This window comes from Mauremys mutica, chromosome 4, assembly GCF_020497125.1.
Source record: "Mauremys mutica isolate MM-2020 ecotype Southern chromosome 4, ASM2049712v1, whole genome shotgun sequence".
Taxonomy (NCBI): Eukaryota; Metazoa; Chordata; order Testudines; family Geoemydidae; genus Mauremys; species Mauremys mutica.
In genome coordinates, this window is record NC_059075.1 from 112,569,055 (window position 1) to 112,582,452 (window position 13,398).

The 13,398-nt window shown below is 41.8% G+C and overlaps 1 protein-coding gene across 2 annotated transcripts in view; it reads right to left on the bottom strand.

Annotated features, from left to right (window-relative positions):
• Window positions 1-726: 726 nt before the first annotated feature.
• PHRF1 (PHD and ring finger domains 1) overlaps window positions 727-13,398 on the bottom strand; it is a 63,239-nt gene continuing 50,567 nt past the window's right edge. For both annotated transcript variants that reach the window (XM_045014698.1, XM_045014699.1), the window contains exons 14-18: window positions 9,837-12,647; window positions 8,434-8,510; window positions 7,529-7,789; window positions 5,687-5,815; window positions 727-1,727 (exon numbers count right to left, since the gene is read on the bottom strand). In XM_045014698.1, coding sequence (XP_044870633.1) covers window positions 1,590-1,727; window positions 5,687-5,815; window positions 7,529-7,789; window positions 8,434-8,510; window positions 9,837-12,647 — 3,416 coding nt within the window. In that variant the 3' untranslated portion in view covers window positions 727-1,589. The remainder of the gene's footprint in view (window positions 1,728-5,686; window positions 5,816-7,528; window positions 7,790-8,433; window positions 8,511-9,836; window positions 12,648-13,398) is intronic.

Genomic DNA, 13,398 nt, shown 5'->3' on the forward strand with positions numbered 1-13,398 from the left:
CAGTCATATATATTATATTCTAATTCTTATGTGAGAGTCCTTTCCTGATCTGTAGCCTAATCATTTTCTTACACATAATTCCCTCCCCTTCCCAAACAATAACATGGACACTGATCAGTTCAGCATATTAAACCCAACCAAAAAAACAATACCCTAAACCACTCATCAGCCATTACTTTCTAGGCATATGTCTTGGAAAAGATTTGCGTCAGCCTGATTCTGCAGTACCCGGGGACAAGCATTGCTATTATGAAGACATCCGAGGTGTTCAGAACTCATTAAATGTACTCTACCTCAATAATGTGAGCACCAGCCATCCTAAAAATAGGAAACATACTAATTCAAGAAATTACACACCCAACACAAGGGGTATGTTTACACTACAGCAGAACAGCTATAGCACTGTAGCTGTAGTGTAGATACTTCCTACATCGAAGGAACGGATTTTTCCATCAATATAGGTATTCCACCTCTCCAAGAGGTAGTAACTAGGTCAACAGAAGAATTCTTCCATCAAACCATCCATAGCCACACAAAGGGTTAGGCAAACCTAACTACTTTGCAGATGGTATGAAATGTTTCACAGCCCTGAGTGACGTAGCTGGGTCAATCTAATATTTAGATGTAGGCCAGGTCGTAAAAGGAAACCTCAGGTTCTATTTAAGACCCAAGAGTGGAGATTTATACAGAATAGCTACTGAAAGAGTAAGATGCAAGGATAAGGACAAATAAATGACACTTTCTGCATGGCTAAAACCATTCAAAATAACTTTATAAATTCTGTCACATTTCTGATTTGTACATCATTCCCTCTCATTCCTCAAGCTTGTTATTGAAAATTCACAATCTTTGCTCTTTGTTTTCTCTGAAAGGCAGCTTAGTAAAACGCAAAAACAACCATCGGCACATTATTTACAAAATTGCAACATAATCTGCCCCCCTTCAAAAAAATTAAGATTCTCATTAACAAGATACTTCAACAGAATGTAAATAAATGCCACATCTTGAGCAGTGTTTTCTGAAGACAATTTATAAAGGTTAGCTCACTTTTGCAACTCCTGAACGACTGAGAGTGAGTCAAAGTTTCACTCACCATCGAGCAGGCTAAAAATACCACATTTCAAGTATTAAATCAACGTATGAGAAGTTTTTAAAGACAATCCATAGTTTGATAAATAACACAATGGAAATAGTATCTCTCTTTATGTACTGAATATAAAAATGGTGTCCAGTTTTAAACTGTTAGCAAGACAGGTGCACAGACCAAAAATGTGATCAAAGTAAACCCTAAAAACTGTAGCAACTTGAGAGCCCCCAAAGTTTAATGTTTTCTAAGTCTCCGCTGAACTATGCTGCTGGTTTGGGGGCATTTGATTTCTGTCATTTGGATCTACCACTGTAGTTCATGCAAGACAAGAAATTCTATTCCCACGTGGAAAACAATTCAAGCTTCCCTCGGCAGACAAATCCTATTACATCCAGCTTCTTACGTCTTCTTTTCAATGAGATGCAACTGCAGGCTATTTATTCCCTCCAGAATAATGTCCTTGGCCAGAATAACCCCAATTTGTCTCATGATGGGTCTTACTTCAATTCTCCATTTCGTGCAGATCTTCTTCAGTGTCTGTCTTCTTGTGTTTCCTCATATGTTTGTATTTCTCAACATATGCCTTTACCAAATTGGCCACCTTCATGGGATTGATTTCTCCACTTTTGCTATGACAAATCTACAAGGCAAAAAACCAGGTCATTCAGTTAATAAATATTGTTACAAGTGTCCAGAAGGGTGAGAAACAGGTGTCAAAAGTTTAGACCTGCTTTCCCAATTATGCATTCATTGTGTAATATGTGAGACTAGCTGATAAAAAGCATAAAAAATTAACATGTGAGCAGACAGCATATAGCACTGTGTGCACTCCAAGTCTATCCTTTAGCTGGCTTTAGTGGTAACTCAAACATAACAGAACACAGATGTCAGTCTAAGCTTGCTCCGCAGAAAGAGCTCCTCTGAGGTTTTCCCTGGAGGATTTCTGTCACTGGAGCATGATTCTCATCATTTCAGAAAGACTTTGACTCCTCTTATGTACCTACAATGAAGCTTATTGGACATAATGTCAAAGTGGCTTGGCAAAAATCTCTGCATGTCTATGCAGAATTCAAAATCCTGACTCAAAGTGACCCAAAATAAAAACACAAAAAGCTACATTTAAAAGAACATTTTACAATTGCAAAGTCAAATGCTCAAAAGTTAGGAAATGCCAGAATTCAGGTTGCCTGTGCAACCTTAATTCATCCCCCTTGTGTTTATGCATTTGATACGGTCTTTAAACTCATGATTCACATATTATATGTTCCACAGGCCTCTAGCCTTGATCTGCTCTAGCAATGAATCAGGGTTGTGTAGTGAAACAGCCTGTTGTCTGTAGGATCCCCAGCTTAAATGTTTGCAGAAGTTGGAATGTGTGCAATGAAGGAGTCAGGAGATTGCAGGAAGAGGAAGGACAGACAGTCTCATGGTTAAGGCAGTTGAATGCTACCTTAGAGAATTGGATTCCATCCCTGCCTTTGCCACAGAGTTTCTAAGTAATGCTGGGCAAGTTACTTAAACCAAACTTTTCACAGGTGATCTATAATTATGTGTTCCTTAATTTCAGAGTAGCTGACTTGCAAAAGTGCTGAGCATGAAGTCAACAGGAGCTGTGCTTTGAATGTATGAAGTGCTATATAAGACTAAGAACTCTGAAAAAAAATCATCTCCTTGGTTTCTCAAACTGGGCACTCAAAATTGTGGATTCTTTTGGCTTCTCGTGCCTCAGTTGCCTATCTGCAAAATGGGGATAATACCACTCACCACTACACAGAGGTATTATGAAGATAATATTTGTGAAGCACTTGGATACTATTGTAATGAACGCCATTAAAGCCCATGAGGAAATTAATAACTGTGTCTTGGAAGAAGAATTTCATTAGTGAGCAACAAATAAGGCCTAAAGCCCCACACAGAACAGTAAGCGTAAAACAAAATATTAAAAGCTGCTCAAGAACTGAGCACTGTGCTGCATGATCATGTAATTAAAGGCTGCATCATAATGAATACACACAAAAGGGCTGAATTCAGGTTGCATAAGCAACCTAAATTCTGGCATTTCCTAACTGAGTACTTGACTTTCCAACCTTAATGTTTTTTTTAAATGTAGTCTGTGTGTAATTTCCTAGGTTTTGCAACAAAGCAAATTCAAAGTATAGAAATTCAATTACGTGGCATCATGTACACACTCCCAGGGGTCAACAGCAGGGTTAAAACCTTTACATCAACTGCACAGACCTAACAGACTACCTGATAGTAGTAAGCTGTCACCCTCTAAGGGGACCAGCACTTAGACTAGGATGAGACACATACTGTGCCAGTAGGGTTCACTGATATTTGCTGACAGCAGAGAAATGGTGAGACTCAGGAATCTCTGATTCTATTCCAGAATCTGGAGGTGAATATCATCTAGTAGGCACAGACTATTTTGCCTGTTTCCCTGCACGCTTGATCCCTTCTGCCCTGTCCCAGTCCAGTTTCTTACTTATCTCTGGCTCCCTATTCCAGTACCGTTCGCCTTTTTCCCCCCAAATCTACAGTTCCACTCATCAGTCCCCAGTCTCCTTGCCCCATCGGTCCTAGTAACCCCCTCCAAGCTCCCTAAATCCCAATTTCTCCCACATACTGCCAGTCTCTCCCTCTCCCAGTTCCTTGTCCACTCTCTCCCGCTTCCTCCTCACTGACTCCCACTCACAGTCAGTCTCATTCAATTTCAGCCTCCTTTTGCCTACCCCATCCCTGGCTCCTTGCCCAGCCTAGCCAGCCCAGTCTCCTCATCCAATATCAATGGTCCACCCCCAACTCTTGTTCTCCACCCCTCCATTTCCCTCATTAGCTCCTAGTTCTAGTCTCCCTCCCCCTGGTTTCAAATCTGTCTCCTTGCCCAACCAGTCTCAGCCTACCCAAAAGAAGGATAAGAGGAGATATGATTGCACTCTTTAAATATATCAGAGGGATAAATACCAGGGAAGGAGAGGAATTATTTCAGCTCAGTGCTAATGTGGACACGAGGACAAACGGATATAAATTGTCAGTCGGGAAATTTAGGCTTGAAATTAGACGAAGGTTTCTAACCATCAGAGGAGTGCAATTCTGGAACAGCCTACCGAGGGAAACAGTGGGGGCGAAGGACCTCCATGACTTTAAGATTAAGCTGGATAAGTTTATGGAGGGGATGATATGATAGGATAACGGGTTTAGTCAATAGGTCAATAACGTGCCACACTGGTAATTAGTACAAAGGGTCAATGTTGGGATATTGTTAGCCTTTTCCAGAGGGTCTGGCTGGAGAGTCTTGCCCGCATGCTCGGGGTTCAGCTGATCGCCATATTTGGGGTCGGGAAGGAATTTTCCTCCAGGGTAGATTGGCAGTGGCCCTGGAGGTTTTTCGCCTTCCTCCGAAGCATGGGGCAGGGGTCGCTTGCTGGTGGATTATCTGCTACTTGAAGTCTTTAAATCATGATTTGGAGCATTCAACAGCAGAGTCAAGGGAGAGAATTAGTTCAGGAGTGGGTGGATCGGCTTATGTGGCCTGCATCTTGCAGGAGGTCAGACTAGATGATCATAATGGTCCCTTCTGATCTTGAATTCTATGATTCTATGATACCCCCCCCTGCAGCTCCCAATCTCAGTCTCTTCCCAGCCTGTGCCAATTTTTCTCCCCCAACCATTCCCTCCCAGTCTCAGACTTGAAGAGTGAAACTAATCTTGCTCTCCCCCAGTCCAGTTTTTATTCCCTCTGCATTTGAATCAGACGCTTCCTCCACATTACATGGATGCCAGCAGGGAGGAGTCATTGAGAGTGCAGAAGAGACAGGCTCCCTGCCCTCACTGCCAATGCCCTGCCCACCCCAGAGCAGTTGGGAGCAACCATTCCAAGGAAAATCTGACTTTCCCCCTGGAGCCCTGGGCTGGAGGGAGCATGCTCAGCCACTCTGTGGGGATGGTGCATGCACAGCCTGGTCAACACTAAGAGAGGCTGAGAGAGGCTCAAATGAGCTCAGTGAAGTTAGAATCTTCTTCCATTTTAGAAGCTAAAACTAAAGTCGTCCAAGTATGCACAAACTGCGATTTTTCAAAGGCTTACAACTTGGGCAGATTTTCAGGGGGATGGCAAACGGCACATCCTTGATGCCAAGGCCACCTCCTGCCAAATTTCAAGTCCCTGCTCCAAAGCTTGGGGACATCAGCTGTTTCAAGAAAAGATCACAGAATTTAGCAGGAGAAAAAACCAACGTATACTTCCCTAACTCATTCTTGGAAATGAGACTGTTTTGGCTGAAATTTTCCAAAGAAAAATCTGGAAACATGGAAAATCTCAACCCAACTAGTTAAAGCTTGGCAAAGTTATTAGCAACCGAAAAACAGGGTATTAAAATAGGAAGTGTCACAGAACTTATTATTAAAGTGATTCTATCAACCCTGTCTAAAACACCTAGTTCTTATGTCAAAGCTTTGAAAGATCTCATGCAGAGTTCTAGAATCTGCCACTCTGTTACAGCATGCAACTACAAGAGCTTATAAATGTAATCCAAGCTTTGACACCTAACTGTCCGCAGTTCCCCTTCTGTTTTAAAAGTCAACATTTCCTTTTTTTACCTTTTGTACTGCTTTTCGGAGAATATCTTTGTATTCCTCCTTGGTAATCTCCCTCTTCTGGTAAAAGGGCTTAATGGCAAGTTTCACTTCTTCCACAGCCCTCTCCTGCATGTGGAGTTTCTTCATATACTACAAAGCACAAATGAAGAATGAGTAACCCAAGATTATCTGTAAGCAGCCTCCTGAGTCCAGCCCTATTAAAAAGTCAGCTGACAAAGTGAAGATTTATTTCAAGACTTACAGTTACAAGTGAAGTGAAACCCACTTATACTGAACTAGAACGTTGTGCAAACTACAATTCCTGCTCCAGTGAACCCCTGCTCAGTGCTAAATTACTCTGAGAAAAATGAGGGTTCTACTGTATTTTGACAGTCATTCCTCAATTCACTTGTTTATTTATTTTTTTTGGACTAACCTCCCTAATCCAGCAGCCTTGAATGTGAAGCATCCATCCATTGATAAAAAGAGTACCTAAAAGGCTCTGAGATTGTTTATGAAGGCAAATCATAGCTGGGAAGAGAATACTTCAACTTCAAATAGCTCTAACATTACACAGAAAAGATGGGTAGTTGAGAGGTCTCCAAGATAAAGTATTACAAATCACATCAAAAGCAGCTTACAATTCTTCTGTTGTAACTGAATTCACACTACATAAAAATTGCTGCTCAGTCATGGATTTTCAGTGTTAGTAAGCCTTTTTTAATGGACTCAGCAGTAAATATAGTAAAAGTGATTTTTAGGACTTGCATATAGGTGTTAATAACTATTACAGGCCCAAAGATAGATAGTGAATATAATCAAGAAACCCAACTCAGCATCAAGGCAGTGGCATGGATATAATACAGGTAGGACAAGAAGAAACTAACTTAATCTATAGCAAAGGAAATTAGGTTATGTTAGATAGCAGGAAAAACTTTCTAATAATAGGGATAACTAAGTACTAGAATAAGTTACTGAAGGAGGCTGTGGAATTTCTGTCATTGGAGGTTTTTAAGAACAGGTGAGAAACTACCTGTGAGGGATGGTCTAGGTATATTTTGTCCTCCCTCAGCAAAGGGGGATGGACTAGATAACCTCCTGAAGTGCACTCCAGCCCTACATTTCTATAATTCTCTAACTAAAGGATCTAGACTTCTGCTGTACCCAAATTATGTCCATTTCAAAACAGAAGAGAATGAATTCAGTCATTTATACAAGTTTGAACATTCTGACTTTCAGGAATTTACCATTTGGTAGTAGGTCAAGCATCCCAAATGTTTTAAATTGCACTTAAACTCCCCCACAGAGAAATTTCACACTTGTGGTGGTTTGATGCCAACAAATAAAAGCAAGAAACTGATGCAGTCCTAGTCAGTTTCACTGTGATGGGCAGGGGAGAGGGGTAGGTGGCTATGCAGAAAAGAGCCTCACCTCCTCTTTCTAAGAGCATTCAGCTACAGCAGAGGTCTGCTCCTGTGGTCTAGCAGAACCTGCAGAGTGAAACTAACTAGGGCAGAGACCTAGGAAGGGGTCTGACACAAAAAAGTTGTCACACAGAGGAAGACCCAGATAAACCAAAGACGAGCTCGGTCCAGTGTTCCACTGGTAGCACAGTGATCCAAAGCAAAGTTAGTCACTCTGGGGCAGTAGGGACAGTAAAGTCACATGGCATGAAATAATATTTGTGACCCTAAAGCAAGTTAAACAAAACAGAACATCTCATTGATCTCTCATTTCTAATTATAGTGACAAGCCACAGAAGTGTTGCTCCTGATTTATGACAACACACAAATCCCTCAGTGGGATTGGCACAGCCTGAGTACACAACTCTAGATATATGTTAACATCAGGGCTTTCACTCACTTCTTCATTTTTTGTTTTATCCAGTGGAGGTTTAGGTGCTTTGATTTTCTCTTCCATGTCTCCAACCGAAGCAGTCTGATTTCCTGGTTCAGAAGCCGTAGCCAGGCTGTCTGGCTCTGGAGTCAAACTCTGTCCTGCCACACAGCCAAGCAGAGGAAGACTCCCCTGCATTATGAACTGAACTGTGGGCTGACTGACTGGTGCATAGGGTGGCAGACTTGAGGGCAGAGGTGGTGTCAAAGGTATGTTTTGACTGTATACCTGTGAAATAGAGACACTCTTTGGCAAACGCTTCTTGATATTACAGTGCAGAAAAGCAGAGTTTAGGGAATTTAAAAGCAGCTTTTACCCACTGAAACAGAGAAGTGACTTACTGCTAAACATTTCTTTAAGTCAAAAGGGCTGAGGTTTCCATGCCACAGCAAGACTTCTGTGTTCCAGCAGCCAGCACTACTCCTACTCAACGTTTCACTGGTGGGCAGCACAGATGGACAAGCATGTATAGTATGGACCATGGCCAAAAAGCTGGGTTTTACAGCAAGACAATTTGTTCCCCAAAAGCAAGATTTTGGGGGGCAAATAAATGCTGGAAAGCAGAAGTTATAAGTATATTGCAAAGTAAAGGAATTAACTTTGATTTTTAAATCTAAGCGTGAGGACAATTTGAAAGAATAAGCAGTTACTGGATTGCTGAAGCGCATGGGCTGTATGGAATGTACTACACGCAGAGGAAGGAGCAGAATTCTGTAATGGAAGGGGCGGGGCACAACGAGGTCACGGATGAGGTGGAATGCCTTCCATGACACTTCGCTTTTGGAGTGGGAACCAACCTGAGAGGAATCTAGATCAGGAAACATAGGCTCAGGAATCATATAATTGGTTGGAGGAGGCTCATTTAACTGCACCTGATTTAATGTTTGGCTCAAGTCCTCTGCTTTCCAGGCCCCTTCCTTTGCTCTCTGAAGTTTGTAAAACGGCACCCCTAAAATTCCCAAGAAAAAAGCATTTAAGAATAGTGATAAACCCAAACATCACAAGTACAAAGTGAGCTGTAAGAAAAGCAAAAATCTAGCAATGTGACTAGCTAAGAAAGAATTCTGTGCAGTGACTAATTTTATATTTCACAACTTCTGCTAAGTGAGGATTTTCAGATGCAAAAAGAAAATCTGATTACACACACTAGCCCACATTTTCAAAAGTAACTAGTGATTTTGGGTGACCAGCTTGAAACACCTGAATTTCAGAGGCTGCTCATCACTTTTTGAAAATCATACCCCATTAAGATGTTTGTGATGCAGTTCTCCTCTGTAAGAGGTTTAACAGCCTCATAGGGACAGCCCTATGTTCATATTGTCTCAATGATTTCCATATCACATGTGCTAAGCGAAAAGATGGATTTTTCTCCCAGTCTTGCAAACTCAACCTGGGCTCCGAGTTCAGCTGGATTCCTTCCATCACAATCATACCCAGCACTGAGGCTTCGCAGGACAAAGAAGGTCTGTGGCTACACCTGAACAATCTCACTGCCTTTCAATTACGAGCCAACAGACACTTGTGCAAGCTTATTGTTTTACTGGGTTTGCACAAGTATAACTGATTGGAACTTGTCAAATAATTCAGTTGATGCACAAGAAGGAACAAAATCCAGTTACATCCCTCTTCGCTGTGTTAGCTCTGCAGGGCTAACAAGAGTGAAGAGCTGGTCACTTTAGACAATGAGAGACCTGGTCTGCACCTAAAAATTAGATTGACCCAGCTACATCAAACAGGGCTGTGAAAAATTTCGCCCCGTGTGATGTAATTAATCTAACCCTACCCCGCCACTACCCCCAAAGTAGATGCAGCCAGGCTGATGGAAGAATTCTTCCGACTACCTAGTTACTGCCTCTCAAGAGGGTGGGTTTACTACAGCAATGGAAAAAAACCTTCTATAGCTGCAGCAACTATCTATGCAGTGTAGTTGCAGCTGTGCTGCTTGTAGGGTAGACATACACAGTTATGACAATGACTTTTCTTCAGAGTTTCACTACAGAAGTGCGAGACAGCTTTCTATTTCACTGACACGGTCCCTTACAGATAACATACTCAGTGCATTATGATTATGGATATGATTTTGTCACAGTAAAATTAGGCAAAATTCACAGAGAAGTCATAGTAAAAATGTACAAAATCATGGTATGGTCATGGTGGGGCTGAAGCCTGAGCCAAAGTAGTCAAAGAGATCTGCTAAAGTCACGGAATCTGTGATCAAATTATATCCTTAGTTATGACTTTTTTTTTTTCTGGCAAAAAAACACAAACAACTTACTTGGTGTTTTTTCAGCAGTCAATGCATCACTTTCTTCCTCTTGTAAATTCCATGTAACCCTTTTCACAAGTGCTTTAGCTTTCAACACAGGACCCTGAAGTACTGCCTCCAGCTCAGGCTTATTTACATCATTGGCTTTTTTATCTAACACAGGGCACTCATCATTAGCATCTTTCACACACTCTGCAACTTTATTTTCAGATAAGCTTTGGGTTGGTGTTGCCTCACTTTCATCCTGCACAATAACTTCCTTCTCTTGAGGTGATTCTATTAGAGATGGACACTCTTCAATATCTTCTATTTTAGTTGCAGTCTCCTCCAGGTTCACACTATTGTGGCTACTAACCACAGCTGAATCAGTCCCATCTATTAATTCCCTCTCAAGGGAAGCATCTATACTGTCGTGTGAAGCAGGAAAACTTGTGTTCTCTGGCAGCGGGGGGTCAGCTTCATTTGTAAGTTCCTCAGAGATCTGCTCCATCTCTGCACTCTCTTGGGCATTTTCATGTTGTACAGCAATCTCTCTCGGCGTCTCCTTTTCAGGTATGATGGCTGATTGGGGGTTTAAGGAAATGTCTTCTGGCACTGGCTCTTCCAGCTCTTGTTTCAAAGAATGACAATGTACAAAAACACTGGATACATTGTCATCTGACGACCTCTGATCCTTCTCCGGAGGAGGAAGCGATGACACCTCTTTTGGCTTGTGCTTTCTTTCCTTGGAGCGTGATCTAGATCGTGGCCTTTTCCCCCTAGATTTAGTGCTTTTGTGCTCCCTGGACCTCGATACAGAGGGCGACCTAGATCTCCATTTTCTCCTTTCCCGTGACCTGGATCTTGATCTCTTTCTCTCCCTTGGCCTTGAGCTACCATCTTTTTTATCATATCTCTCATAGCTTTTGTCTCTCCTGTGCTTCCGCCTTTTAGTTCTCTCAGTGCTATTTGATCGGGAATGCTCTCTTCCTCTTGATCGAGAGCCAGATCGCCTTTTCTTTTTTCGGCTTTCATAAAACTCAAAAGAAGAGCTATCAGGACTCCCTGAGCGTGACCTGGATTTCTTTCTGTCCCTGGACCAGGAACCTTTTGCTTTTTTGTCTTTCGTTTTATCCTTTGCTTTCTTTTTTTTCGATCGTTCATGACTACTGGAACGATCACTAGACGACCTCCTGTTCTTGGATTTCAATTTGTGCATTTTGCAGTAGTCCTCTTCAGCTGACCAAGAGGCGGACCTGGAGCTTCTTTCCTTCGAGCGTGTTCTCGACCTGGACCTTGATGGGATTCTCTTATGTTCTTTGAGGACTGCCTTTTTTCTTTTCAATTTTTTCCGGCTTTGGGAGCTGGAGTTTGACCGGGATCGGGAACGTGACTCTCTCTCCATTTGTTCTCTTTTATGGATTTTTTGCTGCTCATCATTACTAGAGTGGCTATCCGGCTCCTGCTTCACATTAGCTCTAGCTAGGTCTTCTGCATCAAAGAACACCCTAGGACTTTCTCTACTTTCTTCTTCTAAATACTCCAGGTTAGAAATTCGTTTGACTGAAGATGAAGTACAGGGCCTGCTTTGAGATTCTTCCTCATCCATTTTCTCTTGTTCAGTATCGGAGATCTGTTCCACAATCCTCCCCTCTATTGTCACATCATCATGAGACTCTGTGTTACTTGATGGAACATCAGATGATTCAGCACCCGATCCAAAGATATTTTCTAACATGTAAGGGGTAAAACGACGTACAGTTTGAAATGTTTGAATTCTGGGACTTTCAATCGAAATGGTTCTGGTGATGTTTGTTAGCGGCACTCCTGAGACAAGCCTTTCAGGACTGCTGTTTGTTGAACTTGAATCTGAGCCTGTTGGATCAAAGGGATCGTATAATATTTCACTTTTGATCTGCTTTGGTTTTTTAATTGAGAAGAGAGGGGAAGGATTCTCTTTCTGTTGCACTTTGTTGTCTACAGGGCGGAAGGTATTACAAAACCCAGGACTAGACAGTCTGCTGGAATGCCCTGCATTTCCAGGGATATTAATCTTAAAGCTCTCAAAAGAAGAGCTTACACCTTTACTCCTTGATGACCCCAACAGTATTGTACTTCCATAGACACCTGTATTTGTGGAAAAAGAGCCTCCACTTGTGTGCGTCTGTTGTTGAGATTCCTTGGTATTTGACTTGTTGCTTTCCATCTTGCTACCTTTTCCTGACTGATTAGTACTCCCTTTGCCAGTCAGCTGGGTTATACAGGAATCGGGGATGTCACAGCTTTGGTTCCCTGAAGGTTCTGATTCTGAATGCCTGCTGACAATTTCCTTTTTAATCTTTGGTATCCTGGGAAGCTCAGAGATATCAATCCTCTTGGGAGCTGCTGGTTTTAGCAGCTGTCTCACAGCTACACTTTTTGAACTCAAATTAGAGTTACTGTTGAAGGGTTTCGAAGATGTGGAGCAAGAGGGCACTGCATGTTTAGAATCCCCATTAAATCTAGGCATTTCATCTGATTTTAGACCAGGTCTGCTCGGATTTGTCACACTGAGAGTCTGAACAGATCTAGGAGTCATTGAATATTCTAATCTAACAGCTGCTCTTCCCGTTGTTGTCTGTGCGGGGTTCACTGCCTTCTTGAACCTGCTTAATGAGGATGATGTTGAAAATAAGCTTGATGAGGTGGGTCTGGTGTGAGGATTCAGCTCCAATGAAACTGAAGGTTCTGCACTGGAGCTGCTTGCTGTGGTCCCTGAGTGCAATGTACTTGGTTGAAGATTTTCTCCTGATCCATCTTCCACTCTCAAGTGACTAAGTGAGTTTCTCTGCAGTGACGGAACTAAAACATACAAAAGAAAAAGAAGCTGTTCAACATTTACTCCTTTTACTCCAAAATGAAAGGAGCATTAACTCTGTACTAGTCTTAATCTTCCCCTTTTGCCTGTGGAAGCATCCTTGGCAACAGCAAGCCACCACGCCTGGTACCGTTTTAGTCAAATGCTCAAGGCTTATGTTGGACAATGGTGTCTTTGTGGCAACCAAATATCACTAGTAGAGTAGCAAGTGCACTTGGAAACACCAAAGTGCCATATAATGAGACTGTTTCTAATCTTTTAGCCAGAGACTGATTAACATATGTGGACAGTGATATGTGGGGAATTAAAGGATAATTAGCTTTAAGAATTATGTTTAAGATTTCAATATGAACAGATATTTTCCAAGATAAGAATGATTAAGTCAGAGAGTGAATGTACCTGACTATATGAATACAGCACCTACTCTACCAAGTATTTAATTTTCTTGCCCAGCTCCTCATCACTGTACTTTGAGCTGTCTGTTCATACCATTCATCATGTATTTCACAAATAAGAAGGCAGTAAACATGTGAAATTCCAGGAAAATTGGGTTTTAAGGTCTCTTTGCTTCATCCATTTCACTGAGAGTTGTGGCAAATGACAAAGCAGCTACAATGAAGTACTTATATATAGGGCCCTACCAAATTCACGGCCATGAAAAACATGTCATGGACTGAAATATGGCCTTATGTGTGCTTTTATCCTATACTATATAGATTTCACAGGGGGAGACCA